General features: G+C 46.8%; 1 protein-coding gene across 9 annotated transcripts in view; it reads left to right on the forward strand.

The window, feature by feature from the left end:
- Positions 1-22,797, forward strand: part of STRBP (spermatid perinuclear RNA binding protein) — a 121,399-nt gene that overhangs the window by 88,910 nt on the left and 9,692 nt on the right. For all 9 annotated transcript variants that reach the window (XM_080990890.1, XM_080990891.1, XM_080990896.1 and 6 more), the window contains 8 exons: positions 697-808; positions 2,001-2,098; positions 3,719-3,830; positions 10,357-10,449; positions 11,990-12,189; positions 15,855-16,013; positions 19,300-19,434; positions 20,186-20,326. In XM_080990890.1, the coding sequence (XP_080847016.1) occupies positions 697-808; positions 2,001-2,098; positions 3,719-3,830; positions 10,357-10,449; positions 11,990-12,189; positions 15,855-16,013; positions 19,300-19,434; positions 20,186-20,326 (1,050 nt within the window). The remainder of the gene's footprint in view (positions 1-696; positions 809-2,000; positions 2,099-3,718; positions 3,831-10,356; positions 10,450-11,989; positions 12,190-15,854; positions 16,014-19,299; positions 19,435-20,185; positions 20,327-22,797) is intronic.

Consider the following 22,797-nt stretch of genomic DNA (forward strand, 5'->3'; position numbering starts at 1 on the left):
TCTTCAAAAGCAGCTCTGCACATTGCAGTAATCTGACTGCACGTCAGGACAAAGTGCCCTTCGCTTGGGCCACTTGCCTTAGTAAACAGAGCTATAACTGTTTGCACTGTTCGACATGGATCTTCTGATACCCTTGTGGGAAGTGGATTGAATTACTTTTGCCGCAGACACAATCCATTTGGGGATTTCTCCTATGAAAAAGCCCATTGGAATGGATAGTAATTGATGTAGCTCCCATTCATTTAACCAGGGCTTGGGCATGAAGAGCAGTCTGTGGCTCAGGAATGAGGAACCTGTCCCTCTCCAGATGTTGCTAAACTACAGCTCCCATCATCCCTGACTCTTGGCCATGCTGGCTAGGGCTGCTGGAAGTTGTAGTCGTACACCCATTTGGAGGGCCACAGATTCCCCATCCTTGCTGTGAGTGATCCCTCTTGTCCCCTTTGTCTGCCCAGGCATTGCACGCAGCTCCTTCCTTAAACATTCAACCCCACAGTTCATTAATGCACAGTTCATGCCACCATTTCCTGGTACGCAAACATTTTAAAGCGTACACCACCTTCCCTTACACACACTTACAATCCCCACCCCTTGATGCAGAATGAAAGTAGAAAACCTAGCACCCAAGTGTCAAACAAACATTGCCTCTTCCCCATGGGTGGTATTCATACTGACAGGGATCTCAATGTCTTCTAGCCACTGGAGCTCATTTGTGAGAAAGCCATAGGCACGTGCAATAGACCCTTGGGTGCCGGTGAAGCTCTGCGGCGAGTGATGGAGTGTTTGGCATCAGGGATCCTGCTACCTGGTAAGAGCTGCCACAGGAACTCCCTGAGGTGCTGGGTGGTACATGCCTCGGCACACATCTCTTCAACTTGTCCTGTTTGTTACTTGTGCGCCAGCCTCAGTCCTAGTCCTGTGAGTTTTTAAAGTAGTATTTCCCCAAGCAAGTGAATCAATTGAGTGTTGTTTTAACACCTTTGGAAGGAACAAACATGCACCACTGAAAGTCTCTTAATAACGCAGTGGTTTTATTGGGCGATCTGTACCATTTTGCAGTCTTTGTTCTGTTTTGAAATAGGTGGTGCTTGAACACAGAGGGGCTCTTTCGCTTACATTACGATAGGTTTTGAAATGCCTTGGTTCATTTGGACATTATTTTCTCCTTGTGGGGAGAGCCGGCTTTAGATTTGCTTCTTCCCTTCTCTCTACATTAAGAAGAGTGTAGTGGAACTAAGGGAGCTTCCTTATATCTGGTCAGACTCTTTGTCTACTCCAGTGGTGTCCGCTCTGGCTGGCAGCAGAAAGGAGAGTCTTTCCCCATGGTCTGGTGCCTGGTCTTTTGAACTGGATCTGCTAGGAATTGCACCTAAGTCCTTCTGCGGTGGAAGCAGATTCTCTTACCACTGACCTAGAGTCCTTCCCCTCCCCCAAGGTCTGCTCCTGATCTCTCACTGTGAGAAAAGATACTTGGGTAAAGGCTTCAGTGTAGACTTTCCTTGCTTTCCATCCATCCTTCCCATTGGTATCCCTGTTTCCTGCCCCACTGAGCAGACACAAGGACTCGCATTCTTCAAGTAATCATGGTCAGATCCCACAAAACACAGCAGAAGATGGCTTAAAAGCATCAGCTTATGGCAGAATGAACAGTCCTAGAATAATAGAGAAATTGGGCCCTTATCATTTTCATTTAGAGAAACCCCACCTCCACCCAGGTGCTTTTGGGCAGCCATTCCCCCTGCCCCTATTCTGCTGAAACTACCTGGATTCCTTAATAATTTTGTCCTCACAGCAGTTCAGAAAAGAAGGAAGCCCAGGGCTACGATGGGTCGCCAGGGTTGCTGAACTGCAGCTCCCACCATCCCTGACCATTGGCCCTGCTAGCTGGGGCTGCAGAGAGTTGCAGCCACAACAGCACCTGGAAGGGGCCAGGGATCCCCAGTCCCTGGTTCTAAAGTCCTTGGTGCTGATCTGAGCTGTCCTGCTTTCTTGCCCCACAGGTGGGCCTGGTGTGCATGATCCATGTGAGCGGGAGCCAACGGATGCCTTGTCCAATCTGACTGTTCAACAGAGAGAAGCCATTACCCACAGTGCCCAGGTAAAATGTGCCAGACGCCTGGGTGGGAGAGTATCCTGGACCACCTTTCGTTCAACTCCTGTGGCCACAAGTGGCTGGAAAACTAGAGTCGCCATATTTTGAGCTGTTTCTGCTGCTTTTTCCATCGTGTTGCCATACATCCGGGTTTTCCCTGACATTTTGCCAATTCAGCAAAATTCACCCCTGATGCCATCTTTACACCTGAAAACCAGGACATGTCAGGAATTTTCCTGATGTATGGCAAGCCTAGGAAAACCCTTAGTGCAGAGCTTTCATTTGGGTCAAAAACAAAATAAGCACATTGGCTTCCTGACCAGTGCTCTATGAATACAAAAAACAACAACCAAGGTAGCCTGTGACATTAACGTTGGCTATGGAAAACACCAGCATCCTGCACATTGTATACGGTAATTGCATCCTAACTGAGTAATACCACCTTGCATGGGATCCATTCTGGAGGCCCGTTTGCAACATGGAAAGAGCGTAACCCGCAGTGGCATGTCTGTGCATGTGCGGGTTGCGATTCACCGCTTCTGCACATGCGTGTGATGTCATTTTGCACTTCTGCGCATGCGCGAGCGGCGAAACCCAGAAATAACCCTTTCCAGTACTTCCCGGTCGCTGTGGGACATAACCTGAAAGAACGTAACATGAAGCAAACGTAACATGAGGTATGACTGTACTTGTTTTAGAAAACCAGCATTTTAAGTTGTACGGTTTATGTATGGGTAATATGCGTATTCATGCTGGACTCTTCCTTCCTTTCCCTCCTTCTGGGCCTTGGAAGCAGGCACAGATGGCTCCCTCTTCCAGGGGAGTTGATAAACCTGGCCTTGTGGGCTGTGGGCCCTGAATCTTTCTCTGAGTGCTTCTTGGTGGTTAATGGGTTTTGGGAAAACTGAACTGGGGGGGTAATCTGTGTTACTAGGCAGATTATCTGTTGGGCAGTGGGATTAGTTTATGGTGACTGTATCTTGAGATGACTGTGTGAGTACTTGAAGGTGACTTTCATTTATTCAGAGCAGGATCTGTTGGGTAGTCAACTGGATTAATTAAAAATGAACTGGTTTGGGGTGAGGTACAAATTGACTGACGGTGGAGTGGTTTGGGTATGAAATTAGTGGGCCTTTCCCTCTGTGGAGTTTTAATACTAAACCTGAATGCCTACCTACAAATTGGAACTGGCATTTTTCGATTTCCTACATCCTTCACCATTAGGTCCTAGGGCAGATTCCAGCAATTTAAAATACAACATTAAAATCAGCTTTAAAATAATTGCAGGCACAAAAATAGAGTGGGTTCTGAAATATGTAGCCCTCAAGTGTCATAAAACTGGCTTCCTCGCAGGAGTCAGGGAATGGGGAGGAGGAACAGATTGCTTTTCCTACAGAGCTCAAGAGTCTTCTCCCATAAGAAAAAACTGGGTTGGCACCTGTCTTGCCTGCAGCGCAGGTGTTGCTTGCTGGTGGGAGTGGGGCTTTCTCTCTCTTCATGTGCTTTTCTCATGCCTCCGTTACCTGGGTGGTGGGCATCAGCCTGCGGGGCAGAATGTAGCCCGATATGTGTTTAGGAGAAGCTTGTGGAGCAATGGGGCTTGAAAATAACCTTTCTTTCTTGCAGCATGCCTTGAGACAGTCAGCTTTTGGGCAGATCTACAAGGTGCTGGAAATGGATCCTCTCCCGTCCAATAAGTCGTTCCAGAAATATTCCTGGTCAGGATCCGACAAAGAAGGTAGCTGTTGTGGGACAAACGAAATCGGAGAGGGAATCTGCCTGTCAGTTGAGGAGGCTTAGTATCTGGTTTTGCTGTCTTTTTTTAGGAGGGTGGGAACTAAGAGGGTGGTAGCTCTGAGTCTTTGGCCCAAGCATTCCTGAGCAGCATTTCCCCCTTTAACTTTCAGAAACAGCATGAAGTATGTCTTTTCTTCCACCCTGAGAATTTGTGTTTATGGGGCAGCTAACAGATGTAAATGATTAGCGGCCTTTTACCCAGCATTGCTCGGGAACTCTAAGAAATTGGGGGTGGGGGGAGAACTACCACCAGGGCAGTTTTGAAATCAGTTGCTAAAATCAGTGCAGTTGTGAAAGGTTCAGCCTGCCCCCTCGATTCCAAACAGCACCCAAATCACAGAATTGTAGAGTTGAAAGGGACCCTCAATGATCATCTAGTCCATGGGTAGGCAAACTAAGCCCCAGGGGGCGGATCCGGCCCAATCGCCTTCTAAATCCAGCCCGCAGGTGGTCCGGCAACCAGCCTGTTTTTACATGAGTAGAATGTGTGCTTTCATTTAAAATGCATCTCTGGGTTATTTGTGGGGCATAGGAATTCGTTCATTTCCCCCCAAAAAAATATAGTCCAGCCCCCCACAAGGCCTGAGGCACAGTGGTCCGGCCCCCTGCTGAAAAAGTTTGCTGGCCCCTGATCTAGTCTAACCCCCTGTGATGCTGGAGTCTCAGCTAAAGCATCCATGACAGATGCTGTTTACTGAAACCTCCACCTTAGGAATCATCATCATTCAAAATTTGGTTCGGATATGTTATGCAGTGTTCAAATGCATAGTGAACAAACAGTTTTCCAGTGGGGTGGGGGGGGGAGAGAGAGAGAATATGTGAATATTTCTGAATGGATTTGGGGGACCAAATACATAGCTGCTCCATTTTAGTCTGTTCCAAATTTGGAAAAGTAATGTGTTTTGTCTTTTCATAGAATCCTATAGGTAGAGGATTCCTTGTAGGCCAGCTAAACTTACATCCCCACCCCCACTTGATGCAGGAAATCTAGGTTCTGCTTAAAGATCTCCAGGGAATTGGGAGACAACTACCCTTCTGAGAACCAGTGGCTAGAATATTGGACTGGGAGTCCACGAAAGCCACCAAGCTTGCTAATTGGTGTCAGAGCAGTCATTGCTTTCAGCCTTGCCTACCTCAGAGGGTGGTTGTGAAGTTAAAAGTGTGTGGGAGGGGACCCACCCTGAGGTGCTTGTAAGATAAATATCTGTCTTCCTCTATGTATAACACTGTGTGATTCATAACCTGCTTTGAAAGGGAGATGAAGCAGAATAAAGATTAATACCGCATTTTGCACCCCATAGGACGCACCGGCCCATAGGACACACGTAGCTTTTTGGGGGGGAAATAAAGGAAAAAAAAAGTATTTCCCCCCCAGGTGCGGGGCTGGAAGAACCAGGTCGGGGAACAGCGGGAAGGCGCGCTCCGCCTCCCCGCTGTCCCCCGAGCTTGTGGGGCTGGCGATGGGGAGAAGTGCGCTGAGCCCGGGACTGCAGGCAGCTCTGCGCAACCCTCGGAGCCAGTCTCCCGAGGGTTGAGCAGAGCTTCCTGAAGCCTGGAGAGCGAGAGGGGTCGGTGCACCGACCCCTCTCGCTCTCCAGGCTTCAGCGAAAGCCTGCATTCGCCCCATAGGACGCACACACATTTCCCCTTCATTTTTGGAGGGGAAAAAGTGCGTCCTATAGGGCGAAAAATACGGTAATTGCAAGGAATCCTGAGTTTCCCTCCTAACCTGCTGCTCAGGTTCTTCTCAGCTGCTCAGGCTTTCTCTCTTAATAGACATCCCAGTTGTGCAACTCAGAATTCGAACTTCTTGCAAGGTGCAGATTTGTTGTTGTTTAGTCATTCAGTCATGTCCGACTCTTCGTGACCCCGTCTTCCACTGCCTCCCGTAGTTTGGTCAAACTCATGCTGGTAGCTTTGAGAACACCATCCAACCATCTCGTCCTCTGTCGTCCCCTTCTCCTTGTGCCCTCCATATTTCCCAACATCAGGGTCTTTTCCAGGGAGTCTTCTCTTCTCGTGAGGTGGCCAAAGTCTTGGAGTCTCAGCTTCACAATTTGTCCTTCCAGTGAGCACTCAGGGCTGATTTCCTTCAGAATGGATACGTTTGATCTTCTTGCAGTCCATGGGACTCTCAAGAGTCTCCTCCAGCACCATAGTTCAAAAGCATCCATTCTTCGGCAGTCAGCCTTCTTTATGGTCCAGCTCTCACTTCCATACATCACTACTGGGAAAACCATGGCTTTAACTATACGGACCTTTGATTTGTTAGCCTTCCCCATTGCCTCCCGTTTGCAATGTGGGAATAGCAGGCAACATTTGGGTGGTTTACCAGACAACCACACACACAGGTCTGTTTGTTCGTTTATTAAGGTTCTCAAACCCAGCTGGCATAAATCTAATTGATGCCGTGGCAGAGCCAGCCATGCTCCAGGGGGTTGTTTGGATACAGGTGTCTTGAGGGGGCTCCTTGCTGCAGGAGCTGGGTAGCCTGTCCCTGGGCTTCAGTTGCCAGCTGCAATTCCCCACAGACCCCATTTCCCCTGGGCAGCTGCCCCACACCAATGGCTGCATGTGGGACTTCCTAGCAATTAAACTGTTGCCTCTTTTGGTACCCGCTGCTGTCAAAAGCATAATGGCTTCTTGGCACTTTAGTGATGGCCTAGGCAGCCCCAGCCATTTATTTTTAAAGTGAGAACATTGATCCTGTGACACCCTCTATTACGGGTGAGTTTATTGCTATTAAGGCAAATGATGGATGCCGATAGATAGGCCCCTTGTTCTCTGTTCCCTCCCCTTCCAGCCAACCTGATGGATGCTGAAGCCGGGATGCTTATAGCGGAGTTATTACCCTGCAGCATCCAAGATAGACTTGCAGGAGAGACTCCCAGACTGGAGGTGGCTTATCAGTCCCTTCAGGGTAAGGAGAGAGGGAGAGAGCAAGACGCTCTGTTCCCAGGTGACTTGTGGCTGTGGAAATCCAGTGCTTATTTATACCCACGCAGGATGTGCCAGTGAGCCTCATTAATATTTGGCCTAGGGCAAATGTGCTGTCTCTATAGCATCCCTGCCCCAGCCCTGTTCATTCTGTTGCAGTTTGGTTTTTTTGGTTTTTTTAAATGATATTTATTAAAGTTACAAAAAATAGAAGAAATACAAAATACAGAAAAAAGAGTAATTTTTTTAAAAAAATAACAAAAAAGTAAAGGATAAAAAGAAACATACAAAATAAAACAGTTAAAAAGACATTAATTTTCCAAACCTATCTTCTCTAGACTTATTTCCCCAGACCTCCTCATACCTCCCTTTTTTGTATTCCAGTTCAGTTTGTTAGTTCAGCAAATCCTTACCATTAAACTTTTGCCCAATTGTAAGCCTTTTTTCATATCTCTTAAAGCATTACAGCTAAAAAGCTCTTAGTTTCTATCCAACATCCTTCTAAGGTTCCTTAATTTTACAATATTTCTGTAAATAGTCTTTAAATTTCTTCCAATCTTCTTTCACCGACTCTTCTCCCTGGTCTCGGATTCTGCCAGTCATTTCCGCCAGTTCCATGTAGTCAATCACCTTCATCTGCCACATTCTGTTGCAGTTTGTTGGTCCTGTATGGCGTTGTACTTTGCCAGCTCCTCTTTGACCATGACTGATCTGTCAGCAAGGCTTGTGCATGGAAACAGCCCAGGGAGACTGGGAGGCATCTTTCAGGGATGCATTCTGCACTGTATATCCTGCATCAAGCACAATACAGGTGAAACTCGAAAAATTAGAATATCGTGGAAAAGTTCATTTATTTCAGTAATTCAACTTAAAAGGTGAAACTCATATATGAGATCGACTCATGACATGCAAAGCGAGATATGTCAAGCCTTGATTTGTTATAATTGTGCGGATCATGGCCTACAGCTGATGAAAACCCCAAATTAACAATCTCAGAAAATTAGAATGTTAAATGAAATCAGCAAAACAAGGATTGCAAATTGAGCAAGATTGGACCTCTGAGAAGTAGAAGCAGATCTCGCTTTGCGTGTCATGAGTCGATCTCCTGTATTAGTTTCACCTTTTAAGTTGAATTACTGAAATAAACGAACTTTTCCACGATATTCTAATTTTTCGAGTTTCACCTGTAGTTGGTCTCTAGGGACCTTCCCAGTGCTAACGTTCTTCTAGCTGTTTGTGTTTCTTCATGCCTCGTTCCTTTCTTGTGGGGAGGGGAGCCAAAAGCACCTGACAACAAAATGCAGTGGAACCCCACTGTTTGACAGTGGAACGGACTCCCTCAAAGGTGGTGGACTCTCCTTCCTAGGAGGTTTTTAAGCAAAGGTTGGGTGGCTGTCTGTCCTGGATGCTGTAGCCGAGATTCCTGCATTACAGGGGGTTGGACTAGATGACCCTTGGGGTCCCTTCCAGCTCTACAATTCACTGATTCTGTGAATTAACACACAGTATCAGAATTATATTCAGTATGCAAAACAAAAAACAAAAAAACCCGGGATACATATTAAAACACAGAACAAATCCATGTCAAGACACTTCCAATGATCTGGCAGTAAATCAGTTAAATTCCCACCGGTAATAAGATCCATCTCTGTTAACAGTAAGAATCCCATGAACACATTTTTTTTAAAGTTACAAAACAAAGTAAATGTTTTCAGCCTACCTCTTCCCATCCTAGGACCCTGAGTTAGGTAAGAAACACCTAAATTTGTAACCCAGTAAAACTAGTAACTAACCATTAGAATAGAGCAAGTAGGAAGTTTTGTCTAGGCAACAGCTGATGGCACCTGCAACCGGTATCCAGGTGGCATCCCTGGACTTGCTTTCCTACTTTTCCTCCAGCAAAGTTATTGCCTCGTTGAATTAATCTGCCCCTGAGTCCCTTGTAATTGAACTGGTTTTTGCAGGTTTACCTAGGAGAAAGTCACCTCCTTCCCAATGAGGGTGCTGGCTTTCCCTGGTGGAAAACTAGGCAGCTTACAAAGCAAAATTATCCTTGCAGCAATCTGCTGCCCTTATTCATTATTTGTTTAAAATTACTAAGCTGCCTGGCCCTACGTCACACACCATCAACCCACCTATAGGCCGGTGCGGCCTCCAGACCTGTCTGCATGGCCCTTGGGACTCTCTCCAGGCTACATCTCACTAGTCCAGAACGATACCCTCCCTGTCTGTGTTTCCTGACTGTGAATGTGACTGTGAGCTCTGATAATGCCTTTTTGCATGCCTGGATGGAGGATAGGGAGGTGTGTGAGAGAGCATGTGTAGAAACCAGCCTTCTGTACAAAGGTAAACATATTTGTGCTCTACCTACTGGTGCCTCTTCCCCTTTCCACCACCAGCGTGTGGCCCTCTGAAGGTTGCCAGAAAGGAATGTGGCCCTTGGGTTGAAAAAGATTCTGCTGTGGCCCTCATCTCCTCCACATGCCAGCTTGTTCTTCCTTTAGAAAGCTTCATATCTATCTTTCTTCACTTTCCACGTCGCCTTCTTGTTGGTTTCTTGTTTCCTTGCATTTTTGGAGTGCTAAGGGTTTTCTTTAATGCTCTTTAGCTTGCTGAGTTCTGTGTAGAGCTGTCTCTGTAGCACAGAGCTGGGGACAGGTGACTGCCTTGCCTCTGCTCAAAGACTCCTCCAGGCAAGGAGAGTCTGTCACACACACACACCTCTCTCTAGGTCATGGGTTCCATTGTCCAGCTCCTCTTGCTATTGAGAAGTTTTCCTAATAGTCATCCATCCACGTGACTTAAGCACCTTAGGTTTAATTCTGCCCTCTGAGGCAGGTCAAGTCTGTGCCCCAGTCTCTTGCTTCTCCACACATAACTGCATAAGCTGCTACTGCATGTTTCGTGGGATGCACCCCCTCAGCTGCAGAAGGGAGTAATCTGCTGGGTGGTCTTGATGGGAAGAGCAGTGGGTGGCTGGGTGAGAGGGAGCTGGATTTGGGCCAGAGACATCAAAGTACAAGCCTTAATCATTTGATACGTTTAATTTGCTCTCTCCGCTGAGGCTCCAGGTGAATGGCAGTGTTTGGAAACAGTAAGCAGGGCTTACAGAATTCACATTTCCGAGAATCAGTGTTTCCTTCTTTGAAGAAACAAACCAAAAAGACCAAGTTTTTAGACCTTGAAGATATTATTGGAAATGCATGCGCAATGCCCACTGAAAATTCTGAAGCCAGATGGGAATGGATTGAGCAAGATCTCCAAGCTCTCAACAGCTGCTTTGGCGACGCTGATTCAGTGGGAGTTGGGGAATTGGCAAGACTAGAATACAAAATGAGGGCAGTACAGAATTATTAGGGGAGATTGTGCGAATTTTAGCCAAGTTGCAGAAGAGCTTTACTTGCAATCAGAATTTTAACTTAACAAATGTTTGGGTGGGTATGTTGTGTTTTTTAGTTTACTACCCCTGTTTGAATGCTCACTTTGGTCCATCTCCAAAACCCACCTAATGAGAGTTTTATCTTTTGTAGGTGCAGGCTCTTCCGCTTTGAAGAGGCCTTTTGAAGATGGGTTGGGAGATGAGAAAGACCCAAATAAAAAGATGAAGCGGAACTTGAGGAAAAGTAAGTTGCCATATCTTCACCCCCCTCTGTTTTGCTCCAAGGAGGAGCCAAAGTGCTGTACAGGGAGCTGATTTGAAAGCCTTTGAAGTGATGTGGGGATTGGGTAGAGGCAGGGACCCCCAAGTTGATCGAGGAGTAGGGTGGTAGTGTGTGTGTTGTTCCTTCCACAGTACTGCACTTACAAGTAGGGATGAGGAATATTTGACCCTTCCGGGTTGTCCTTGGCCATACTGGTTAGGGCTGGGACTCCAGTGACATCAGATGGCCCTGTCCCTGACTTGGAACTTCCATTGAGGCATCTTGAAAAATGTGCTCAGTTTCTTGGAATGGCAGATCTATGCAGCCATTCTACGCAGCCGTTGGTGTTTGAGAGTATGCAGTGGTTCAGCAGCTTCTAGGCCTGTACCCTTGTGGTAGTGCTACAAGTGATTGTAGACTGTGGCTTGGAAACTATGGCGGATGAGGCTATTGATAGCTCTGGCATTGTTCCTCAACCTGGTGCTCTCCACCAGACAACGACTTGCGTTAGCCCCATCCGGGATAGCTAGTGGTCAAGAATGATGGGAGTTGATGCCGAAAACATTCTAAGAGCCCTGGGTTGGGGAAGGGTGTTCTGCTAAGTGTTTATTGAATTCTAATGGTTGGCCCCACTTATGGAGGGGTCTTTGTCAATTATTTCATTTCTGAAAAAGATAAGTTTCATACCAGGGATCATTAGGAAAGGAACTGAAAATAAAACTGCCTACACAATGCTGTTATGGAAATCTATGGCGTGACAGCATTTGGAATACAGTTGTACTTTGGACCTCAAATGCCTTGGCTTCTGAACAAATTGGCTCTCAAACGACCGAAACCCAGAAGTGAGTGTTCCAGTTTTCGAACGATTTTCGGAAGCCGAATGTCCAGTGCGGCTTCCGATTGCCTGCAGGACGCTCCTGCAGTCAATTGGAAGCCACGCCTTGGTTTCTGAAGGGTTCCAGGAACGCATTCTGTTCGAGAACCAAGGTAGGACTGTACTGTGTATGGCGTTCTGGTCGCCTCACCTAAAAAGGGACAGTGTAGAGTTGAAATTTTTCAGAAATGGTTCACCAACACTGCTGCCACTGGCCTAATTTTTCATACATTTTAAGGTTTGACATAATCGCCATAGCCTGCATTTTCTGTATTCCATTTCTCTCTGACCCCACTACTTCTGGACATGAGCCAATTTAGGATAACATATCGTGCATCTGATGAAATGGACTCTAGTCCACGAGAGCTTGCACCCTAATGTGTGCCTTAAGCATTACTGAATCCTTTAAGTGTGGGTGGCCAATGTGGTGCCCCATCCAGCATGGCCAATGGACCAGGGATGATGGTAGCCCAACATCTGGAGACAGTGGCAAAATGCCTTGTGTTCATTCATTCATTGCTACTAATTAATTTTATGAAACAACATTTCAGTGGGAAATTGGCTGTGGAAAGTTTTTCACCCCACGTCACTATGTGGCCTGCTATGTTCCAACTGCCAATTCTCTCTCTCTCTCTCCTCCCATTCCAGTCCTTGACAGCAAAGCAATAGATCTCATGAATGCTTTGATGCGTCTGAATCAGATACGGCCTGGATTGCAGTACAAGCTCCTTTCTCAGTCCGGCCCTGTCCATGCCCCGGTCTTCACCATGTCAGTTGATGTGGATGGCACAACGTATGAAGCTTCAGGGCCTTCCAAGAAAACCGCCAAGCTTCATGTTGCAGTGAAGGTAAAGTTGTGTGGCTGAGCCAAGAAGGTGGTTTGTTTGAACATCCAAACTCAGTTCGCAGGCTAACCATGGTTTGTACCCCTCAACAAACCATGTGAAGCCATGGGCTGTTGCCTTGTAACTCTGGCTTGCTATAATAATAATAATAATAATAATAATAATAATAATAATAATTTTTATTTATATCCCACCCTCCCCAGCCAAGACCGGGCTCAGGGTGGCTAACACCAGCTATAAAAACAATTGATTAAAATACAACTTAAAAACAAGATTAAAATACAACATTAAAATGCATCCTCATTTCAGTAGAAACTCAAATCAAAAACTTTTGGGGGGATGAAAACGTCAAATCTTCACCAAGGCCAACTATCCAGACTGGTCCTTCGTGGGCCAGAAGAAAGCCAGGGAAGTTCCCAAATAGGAGTTCCATCACAGAAGGAGAAAGGAAAGAGGGGCAGGGGATCAAGTGGATTCCAAGCCAAAGGTCAGGTGGAACAACTCTGTCTTACAGGCCCTGCGGAAAGAAATCAGATCCCGCAGGGCCCTGGTCTCACAAGGCAGAGCGTTCCACCAGGCCGGGGCCAGTGTTGAAAAGGCCCTGGCTCTGGTTGAAGCTTTAATTGTGGTTTGGCATTGTGACCAAACTATGTGCCCCAACAGCCTTGCTTAACCATGGTTTGGTAGGCCACTGTAAGTAGCCCAGATGTTTGGCAGGAGGCAAGAGCAGCTGGGAAACAAGCAAAGCTTTGAAGGAAACCTGTGACTTGTTTGCTTCTCTGTGAGGCTGCTTGTGATCTGTTGAACAAACTGTGGTTAAGGCATGTTCAAATGCAGTAGCCAGCTTTTGTCTTCCCAGGTCACAGAGGCAAAGCATGAACGTAACACTAAGCAATGGGTTAGTGTCACATGCTTGAACCTTGGGCTTCTGCCTGTCCCTCCTCTAGCGCAAGTGAAAGCATTTGATTTCAATTAACCGCTGTTTAAGTAATTAACCCTGAAAAGCATGTGGTTAAGTTGTAAGGCTAATCTTGACTAGGGTTTATTAAAACAGGCAAGCCTTATGAACTCTAGTTTGAAGTTGATGTGTTCAGTAAACCATAGCTAAGACTAAACATAGAGGCAGGTTAGAACGACTCCATAGCCTACCAGCATTGATTTGCTTTTATATATTTTCTTATATTTATTTGCTACTTCTTCTATCTTGGAACCCAAGGCATTGTATATATATATGGTTGCCAAGTGGTAACCCATTTGGACTCTTACAAGACCCAGACCTGGTTTAGCTTAGTTTAGAGAAAAGGCAGGTAAGAGGTGATGTGATAGAAGTTTATAAAATTATGCCTGGTCTGGGGTAAGTGAAATGAGTAAACTTTTTCTCCCTCTCTCCTAACACTAGAATTTGTGGTTATCCAAATTCTAATGATGTTAGAAGCTTCAGGGCAGGGGAAATAAAAGACTTTTCATGCAGTGCAGAGTTAAACTGTGGAACTCACTGTCACAAGAGGCAGTGATGGCCACCAATCTAGCTGGTTTTAAAAGTGGATTAGACAAATTCATGGAGGGGAGGAATTTTGATGACTTTGCTCTGCTCTCCACAATTGGGGGCAGCAATGCTTTTGAATACCAGGTTCTAGAAACTGCAGGAGGGGAGATGATTGCTCTTGTGCTCCAATCCTGCTTGCCTGTTTCCCAGAACAGGATGTTGGGCTAGATGGGCCATTGGCATGATCCAGCACCTCTTACATTCTTCAATGTTATACCCCTAATGAACATAGCAGCAAATATGCTTCAGGAGGGAGAGTTCTTGTGCTCAGGTCTTGCTTGTGGGTTACTGGTTGGTCACTGTGAGAATGGGGTGCTTAATGGATGGGCCATTGGCTTGCTCCAGCAGCGCCCTTCTCCTATTCTTAAGTTCAGCAAGGTGGCAGCCTTAAGACAAAGGCCCTGGTGATAGCTGATAGGGGAAGTTCACCTATAGCCAGGTTGAGAAGGAGGACTTGGAGGAGGAGTGGGGAGGAGGAATCCTTTTTTTCCTCCAAGCTGGCATATCCTCAGTCATGAGAGGCCCTGCAGTGGTTCCACCTGTCTTTAAAAAATAAATCAAAAAGTGGTTCCTTTCATGTGTTCTGAATGAGGCCTTCGTTCTTCAGAGTTCATCTGGCAGCGGTTTGATTCCTTCGTTTCAGAGCCCAGAGAAACTTTTCCTTTATGCATTGCTCACTTTGAACATGAAAGTCCCTCCAAAGTATTTGAGAGAAGCTCTTTCTGTTTTTTCCTAGGGCACTGCCCGTTCCCATCCAGTTGCTGAATATTCCTTCTTTCCCTCCCCCCCAACCCCCTGCTGTGCATTTTAGAGCATCTACCTATCTATCTCTCTAATTGGGATATAGAATGAATGAATTCTCATCAAACTGTCAACGTTGGTATTCTTAATGAAAGAGCCCCAGTTCTGAAAACACCAGTTTCAGGGGGAAAGGTCACACTATGGCACGTTTGTTTGTTTATTTATTTCATTTATATTTCACTTTTTTTCCAAGGAGTGCAAGTTGATGTGCATGGCTCACCCCCCTCTCCAGTTAATCCCCGCAGCAACCCTGTGAGGGAAGGTTAGGCTGAGAGAGAGAGCGTAACTGGCCCAACGTCACACTCTGTGTGCTTCATAGAACCAAGGAATTGTAGAGTTGGAAGGGACCCTGAAGGTCATCCAGACCAACCCCCTGCAATGCAGGAATCTCAGCTAGATCATACAGGACAGATCCAGCATCTGCTTGAAAACTCTCCCAGAAGTCTGTTCCACTGAGTGGGGATTTGAACCCTGGTTTCTCAAGTCCAAGTGCAACACTCTAGCCACTACACCATACTGTCTCTCCTTGCTGCTTATTGCATGCAATCAATGGAAAGGCAAAACAAGTTTAAGCCCCATGTAAAGCAATGACATTTAGACTCTGGGTCATTTTAATCACACAGTTTTCAATTTCCTCTAAATGTGGTGATGCAGCTTTCTTGTCACAGATAATTTCATGAATGTAGCAGACTGACCGTGGAGAAGGGTTTAGTTCCGTGGTTCCCAAACTTTTTCAGGCCACCCCACCCCCAACTGGGTTCCATAAACCTGTCCCCAATGTCTCTCACCTGATCTTATAAAAAGTACTATTCAGAGTAGCTGTTTGCCCAGCCCACTAAGGAAGACAATAACACAATAAAATGCAAAACAAAATAGGAAAAATTCTGGGTATTTGCATAATTTATACAGGATTCAGGAGTCAATGTCTTCTAGGAGCAGATATTTAAATTTAGTTTGGCTTCGTTTTTTGTTTGTTTTACAAAAACCCGGGAGTATTCACACCCCTGCTTCATGATATCCAAAGGGTCAGCAGTGCTGGGAAGCTGCTACTAGGTACAGGAAGTACTAGTTCAGTCTTTCCCAGCATGGTGCCCTCCAGGTACTTTGGCCTACAACTCCCATCAGGCCTAATGAGTTGGCACTAGGTTAGGGTAAGGCTGCTCCTTCCTCCTCTTCAACAGGTCAAGCAATGGAATTCAATTCAGGTCCCCCTAAACGCATGGTGTTTTTGGGGTCTTCTTAAAAGGGGAGAGAGGGGCAGGTTCAATATCCTACCTAGTCACAAATGTGATTTTTCTTTTCTTTCTTTATCTACATACAGGTTTTGCAAGCAATGGGCTACCCCACTGGTTTCGACGTGGACATGGAATGTACGAGCTCTGATGAGAAGTCAGACACTGAAGGCAAAAACGAGACAGTCTCTTCAAACTCAAGCAATAATACTGGAAACTCCACAATTGACACCTCTGCTACCTTGGAGGTGGTTGTTCAGTCGTCATCCAGTGAGGAAGTGGGAGATAGTAAATAGGTGGAAAGGCCGAGCTAGTGAGAACAGGGTGCTAATGTTTCTTGCTTTTGTGTCTCAGGCTCCCTCAACGGGGCACCTTTCAGATATTGCTGGACAACTAAATCCCACCATCCCTAATCATTGGCCATGTTGGCTGGAGCTGATGGGAATTGGGAGTCCATCAACCTAGTCTGGAGAGCACTTGGTTTGTCACTTGGCAGACGGAGCAGGATTGTTTTCTGCTGCTCCAGAGGGTAGGGCCTGAACCCCAATGGATCCAAATGACAAGAAAGGAGATTCTGATTAAACATTAGGAAGAACTTTCTGGGGATAAGGGCCTTTCAACAGTGGAATGGACTTCCCAGGAAGGTGGTGGAGTCTCCTTCCTTGGAGGTTTTTAAACAGAGATTGGATGGCCATCTGTCATGGATGCTTTAGTTGAGATCCCTGCATAGCAGGGGGTTGGACTAGATGACCCTGTGGTCTCTTAGAATTCTGTGATTCTGGGATCTTCCTCCTCCCTCTGTGCATTAATCTTTCTGGCAGTAAAGAGATTTCCCCAGTCTCTTTAGCTGCTGCATGTTCTATCCAGCTCCCTCCCTAGCCTGAACCTCCTTTAGAAACTTGCATCTGTGTCCACTCATTTTTCTGTATGATATCTAGAATTTCATCTCAAAATGGGAAAATTGAACATTAGAGAATCTAGTGCTCAACACTGGAGCTGCAGGCTGCAACCACAACTGAAGACCTTATTCTCTTTCAGCCTCAGACACTGCCCCTCCTCCCTAAACTAATGTGGGGGGAAACCTATAGCCCAAGGCATCAGGCCACACACAGGTCCATCTAACTCAGTACTGTTTTCTCTGACTGGCAGCAGCAGTTGACCCAAGTCTTTCCGGGCCTTCGACCTGAGATACGTTTTTAGAATTGAAAATGCCAGGGAGCAGGCCTCCGTTAGAGTTTAGGGGTAACAGGAAAAAGTCTACAAATACTTCTAAGCCCTTAAACTCATTATACAACTACAAAGTTGTATTGCTTTTCTGCTCTTTTGTGGCAGTCCTCCACACAGACCACATCGTGCTGTGACACCGTGTCTCTTGGACACCTGAACAAGGTGACAGCAAGGATGTTTCACACATCTGCACAGCAGTGATGGAGAACCTGTGGCCTCCTGGATGGAGCTTGACTCAGTCCCAGCCAGCGTGGCTGTTTGTCAGCTATGGTGGGAGCGGGAAGTCCAGCTATATCGTGCAGCTTCCCCAGCCATTACAAACTCTTCCAAAAATCTGGAAAAAATTTTTTCCAGCTGTCACAGGTCCTTGCTCCTAAATCATGAGTCCCTGCTCTTCTTTTAAAAGGAAACCTGCTTGAACAGTCTGTAGCTGTTCAGTGACTCATTTGAGCTGGAGAGCCAGTGTGGTGTAGTGGTTAAAAGCAGTGGGCTCGTAATCTGGTGAACCGGGTTCGCGTCTCCGCTCCTCCACATGCAGCTGCTGGGTGACCTTGGGCCAGTCACACTTCTCTGAAGTCTCTCAGCCCCACTCACCTCACAGAGTGTTTGTTGTGGGGGAGGAAGGGAAAGGAGAATGTTAGCTGCTTGGAGACTCCTTCAGGTAGTGATAAAGCAGGATATCAAATCCAAACTACTCTTCTTCTTCTTCTTCTTCTTCTCTGACTTTTGAGATGGGTACAGCCAGATCTCCTGTTAGCAAACACAGTTTTCTGTGTGGGGCATGAGCTTGAAGCAGGTAAGGTGATCAGAGCAGGTGCCGGATGGTAACTGGAAACGCTGGCTGCTCTGGCTGTGCTGGATCTGGCCTTCTGAGCCCAGGGATTCCCATTTCAGGCAGAGCGGAAGGTTGAGGGGTCTTTCAAGAGAGATGGCAAGTGGCTTGTTACAGCAGATGGCTGCCTGGAATGAGCAGTGGCCCTCATTTTTGGGGAGGAGGAGGAAGGTATCAGAGCGATTTGCAACAATTGTACCTAAAACCATACGTTTGAAAAGTTAAAATGAGACATCAGCTATTACTCGTTATTTCGTAAAATTTATGCACTGCTTCAAAAAATACCTCAAAACAGCTTACAGAAAAGATGAAACAAGGAAATCAAGGAAAAAATTACAGTATTTTAAAACAGACATAAAGTCAAAATACCATAACGTTAAAATTCACATTAACTTTCTTAAGTATGTGGAAAGGCTTGTCTTAACAAGAATGTTTTCAGCAGGCGCCAAAAGAGTACTGTGCAGGAACAATGTATTCTTAATTGCCCACATAAGTCGGATGGCATAGCAAAGTTTTCAGCATGTATTTAAAAGCTGAGACAGAAGGTGCCTGTGGAATCTCTAGTGGCAGAGCATTCCACAGGACTGGGCCAATAGGACTAGAGGCTCAGCTTCTTGTTACTCTCAGAAGGACTCTCGCCAACATGAGGAACAACTAATGACATGCCTGCAGATGATCTGAGTGCTTGAGCTTCTGGACCCAAGTTGTCCAGGGCTTTGTGAATTAATACAAGGGCCTTGACCCTGACCCAGTAGCAGATGGGCAGCCAGTGCAGAGGCCTCAACAAGGGTGCCACACATGGTCGGCCAGGTGACCCCACTAGCAATTTGGCCACTGCACTCTGCAGTTGCTGGAGCTTCAGAAACAGACTCAAGGGCAGCCCCACGCAGAGCGCATTGCAGCAGTGCAGCCTTGACGTTACCAAATGCCTGGAATACAGTGGTCAGGCCATCCCTCATAGGGCTTTGTTTAACTTAACAGCTGCCACACAGTTTTATAAGCAAGAGGGCTGCCGTATGAATTTTGGCTTACAAATACATGTTTATGGCAACATGCGAAACTTGAAGAAACAAGGGTGTGTTAGCTAAGTGATTAATGTGGTCCACAGGCACTGCTAGCACAGCTGTCTTCGTTGCTGCATTTCGTGTGTGTGCGTTTGTGTCTTTGCCAGTTGGCTAATCATGCCTTATTCAGAGATCAGAACCTCCTGGAAGATCTCTAGGTTACCAGCAATAGATCACCAAGGATTTCTGACTCCTTCCCCCACTCCCCCCCAAGTTCTTCAGCTGGGGAATACTCAGACACCTGTTCCTTAATCCTGAGTGTGTGTTCACTCCTCCTCCTGCCCCTGAGGTCTGCGGGGCGGGGAACAAGCTTTTGAAGTCTGCCTGTCCCTGCCTTAGAAGTATGTGTGTCTGTATCTTGGGCCAGTTCAGTTTGATTTGCTTGACTTTGACGTATTTTACTTCGCTCAGGTGAGAACTCAGGGTCCCATCCTCACAGCTAGTGGCAAGAATCCGGTGATGGAGCTCAATGAGAAGCGGCGAGGTCTCAAGTATGAGCTGATTTCCGAGACAGGCGGCAGCCATGACAAGCGCTTCGTGATGGAGGTGAGGAGGGGGGAAGCACATGGTGGCCTCCTGGCCTCAGTTTTGCTTTACTGCACCTTTTGATGGGGTACAAGGTCCTGGGCCAGAGAGAGAGAGAGAGTCAGTCAACAGAATTGATTTATTTACTTCATAGGAATTATGTACTGCTTGGTTGTAAAGCACTTTGAGGAGGAGATTGTTTTGTTTTTAACAATGAAATTATGAGTAAAACCGGTTAAAAACTGTGATTTCACATGTTTAAAAACGTCAACAGCAAGCTAAAACAGAGATCAAAGGACATTCTACATGACTGTACAGACTTGCCTAGACAAAAATGTTTTTAGCAGGTGCAAAAAAAGAGAACAGTGAAGGCGCCTGTCTTGTGTCAATTGGCAGGGAGTTCCAAAGGGTGGGAGCTGAACACCTAAAATGTGTTAAATATGCACCTTGAAATGTGTGGGTACAGCAGATATCATGTGCATCATCATATATAGGCCCCCAGAAGTATTGCTGCGTTGAGCGTAGACTTGGTAACTAGTCCTGTGTGAGGCAAATCTTGTGGCCTTTCAGATGTGATGGAATTGCAGCTCCCATCAGCAGCTCCCATATAGTGGGAGTTGGAGTACGGCAACTTCTGGAGGGCACCAGATTCTCGCCACCTTTGCTGTGATGTGTGAAAGAGTAGTGGACTTGAGAGCCCCCAGCGGAGGCTGGGTGGCTCCCAGTGGAGGATGCAGAGCAGCAGGTGTAAAACCAGGCATCTTGTTTCCAGGTAGAAGTAGATGGGCAGAAGTTCCGAGGGGCTGGTCCCAACAAGAAGGTGGCCAAGGCAAGCGCAGCTTTGGCAGCTCTCGAGAAGCTCTTCTCCGGCCCCAACGCAGCTGCCAACAAAAAGAAGAAGATTCTGCCCCAGGTGAGGGTTGTCTGGGTGAGCCACTTCCTTTTGGCTGGTGCAGCAGAAACGAGGTTGCTGACACCCGATAGCTGATTTTGGAACTTTCTAGCAGGGACGGGGGACCTTTAGCTCTCCTCTTGGAGGGAGTGCAGCTCCCTCCATCCTTGCCCGTTGGCCATGCTGGCTGATAGGAGTTGGACCAAGCACCAGCTGATGGGCTGCAGGTCAGCCACCTGTTTCAAAGCCTTAATTAAAGCAGTCTTTGTCAGTGTGGTGCTCTCTGGTTGTTTGAGACTGCAAGTCCCATCAGCCCCAGCCAGCACAAATCGGCACTGACGGGAACTTGCAGTCCAAATCTTCTGGAGGATGGCAGCTTGACTTAAATGGTTTGGGTCCACTGGGTGAGGATGCTCTGGAGCTGCCCAGGTAGCTGCTTCTCCTGGTGGGATGGTCAGGTCCAGGAACCAGTTTGTGGCAGCAGAGGTTCTCAGTCTATGCTGAGAGAGCAGACCAGGGCCTTCTGTTTCAGTGAAAGCAGAGACAATGCTGTCTCCTCCTCCAGTTCTCTCAGCTTGTTTTAGGGCAATCGATGGCTCCTAGGCTCTGCTCTGTCTCCACAGTAGGAGGCAGCAGCGCTTCTGAATAGCAGTTGCTGGAAACCACGGGAGGCGAGGGGACTCTTGCGCTTGGGTCTTGCTTGCTGGTCTTCCACAGGCATCTGGCTGGCCTCTGTGAGAACAGGGTGCTGGACCAGATGTTGGACTGATCCAGCAGGCTTCTATCTGGGGAACTGCAAGGCACCAGGGACCTGGCTCTTGCAGGTTCCTTTGAGGCTGCTCCCTTCACTGTGAGACCAGTCAAGAAAGCTCTGCTGGGACACACACACACACACACACACACACACACACACACACACACCATAAAGTCAACCAAGCAAGATAATTTATTAGAGTCGGAGACCAGCTTATAAAACACACTTGGGGGTACAATCCCAGAAGGAAAACAAACATTAAAAACAATGTACAACAATAAATTTAAAATTTATAAATGCGATAAGCGTAAAGACACTTAAAACTTTAAGATAAGCTACCACAGAGAGATGACCCAGAGTCACCCATGGAACCGAATTCGGGGATTTTCTTAACGAACTAGTTTGGGTCGGGGGATGGTCTGCGCCTACAGATCTGTACACAGAATCTGGTGACCATCCAGTTCGTCTTACGATCTTTGCTTAACAGGAAAAGGTCAAATTTTTGCTTTTCCGGGAGGTCAGGGAGCCTCACCAGCAGGGGATCAATGGTCTTACTACGTGCCTCTTCATAAAAGGGACATCTAAAGAACAAGTGCTCTGGGCTTCCTATCTCCCCCAATGAACAGGACACCACGAGGTCCTTGGAGGGCGTCTGTCCTGCTTTCCAGCTTCAGCTTGGCACTTGCCATGAGCTGAACTGGCGATTTGAGCCTTGGGTAGGCTGGCAGAGTGCCTGAATCATGGAGATGGTGTGCAGACGAGTTGCCCCTGGCTGGGCCTGCTCCCCTGTGTGTATGTGGTTTCTAAAACCAGGCCCAGGAACAGAGCATATTTACTTTCCACTATGGAGGAAGAGCAGAGCAGATGGAGCCAGAAGGTAATTAAGGAATAAGATGGTTATAACGTGAAAAGGGTATTGGATTCAGGCTCTTCATGCAAACATACTGGAGAGGAAGAGACCATCTGAAGGAGCCAAGAACTCCAGGGATGTTTTGCAGCTCCAGAGCACAACACATTTTGTCCCCAGTGCTACAAAACGAGGGGAGGATATTTATTTTGACCTAAGCATTGAGGGTCAGAAAAGGGCAGCCCAGGTGATCAAGGGGACAGGTGCAGCGTTTGGGACTTTTGAGTTTAGAGAAAAGGCAAATGAGAGGTGGCCCGATAATATTATTGAAAATTTATAAAAATAATTGATGGCGTGGAGAAAGTCGGTAGAGAAGTTTTTCTCCCTCATAACATGTGAACTTGGGGACATCCAGTGAAGCTGAATGTTGAAAGATTCAGGACAGAGAAAAGAAAATACTTCTTCATGCATAGTTAAACAGTGGAACTCCCTGCCACAGGAGGCAGGGATGACCACCAAATTGGATGACGTTAAAGGGGATTGGACAGATACACGGAGGAGAGGGCTCTCATTAACCCACGGGCCATGATGGCTCTGCTCTGCTTCCGAATACCAGTTTCTGGAAGCCACAAGAGAGGAGAGTTGCTCTTGTGCTCAGGTTCTGCTTGCATGATTCCCTTTGGGGCATCTGAGAACGGGATGCTGGACTAATGACCCACTTCCCTCATCCAGCAGACTTTTATTATGCTCTTGTGTTCAAGGAGCTTGGTGCTCTCTTGAATGAGGAGGCAGCGCCAGATTTTGAGCACCACTGAGAACAGTCTCTGGGTGTCCTGAGTAGCCCAGGTGTCCAGCTACCTGGGATCCATCTTTCCTTGGCTGTGCCTCATC

The sequence above is a fragment of the Podarcis pityusensis genome (assembly GCF_964106645.2).
Source record: "Podarcis pityusensis genome assembly, chromosome: Z".
Classification (NCBI taxonomy): domain Eukaryota; kingdom Metazoa; phylum Chordata; class Lepidosauria; order Squamata; family Lacertidae; genus Podarcis; species Podarcis pityusensis.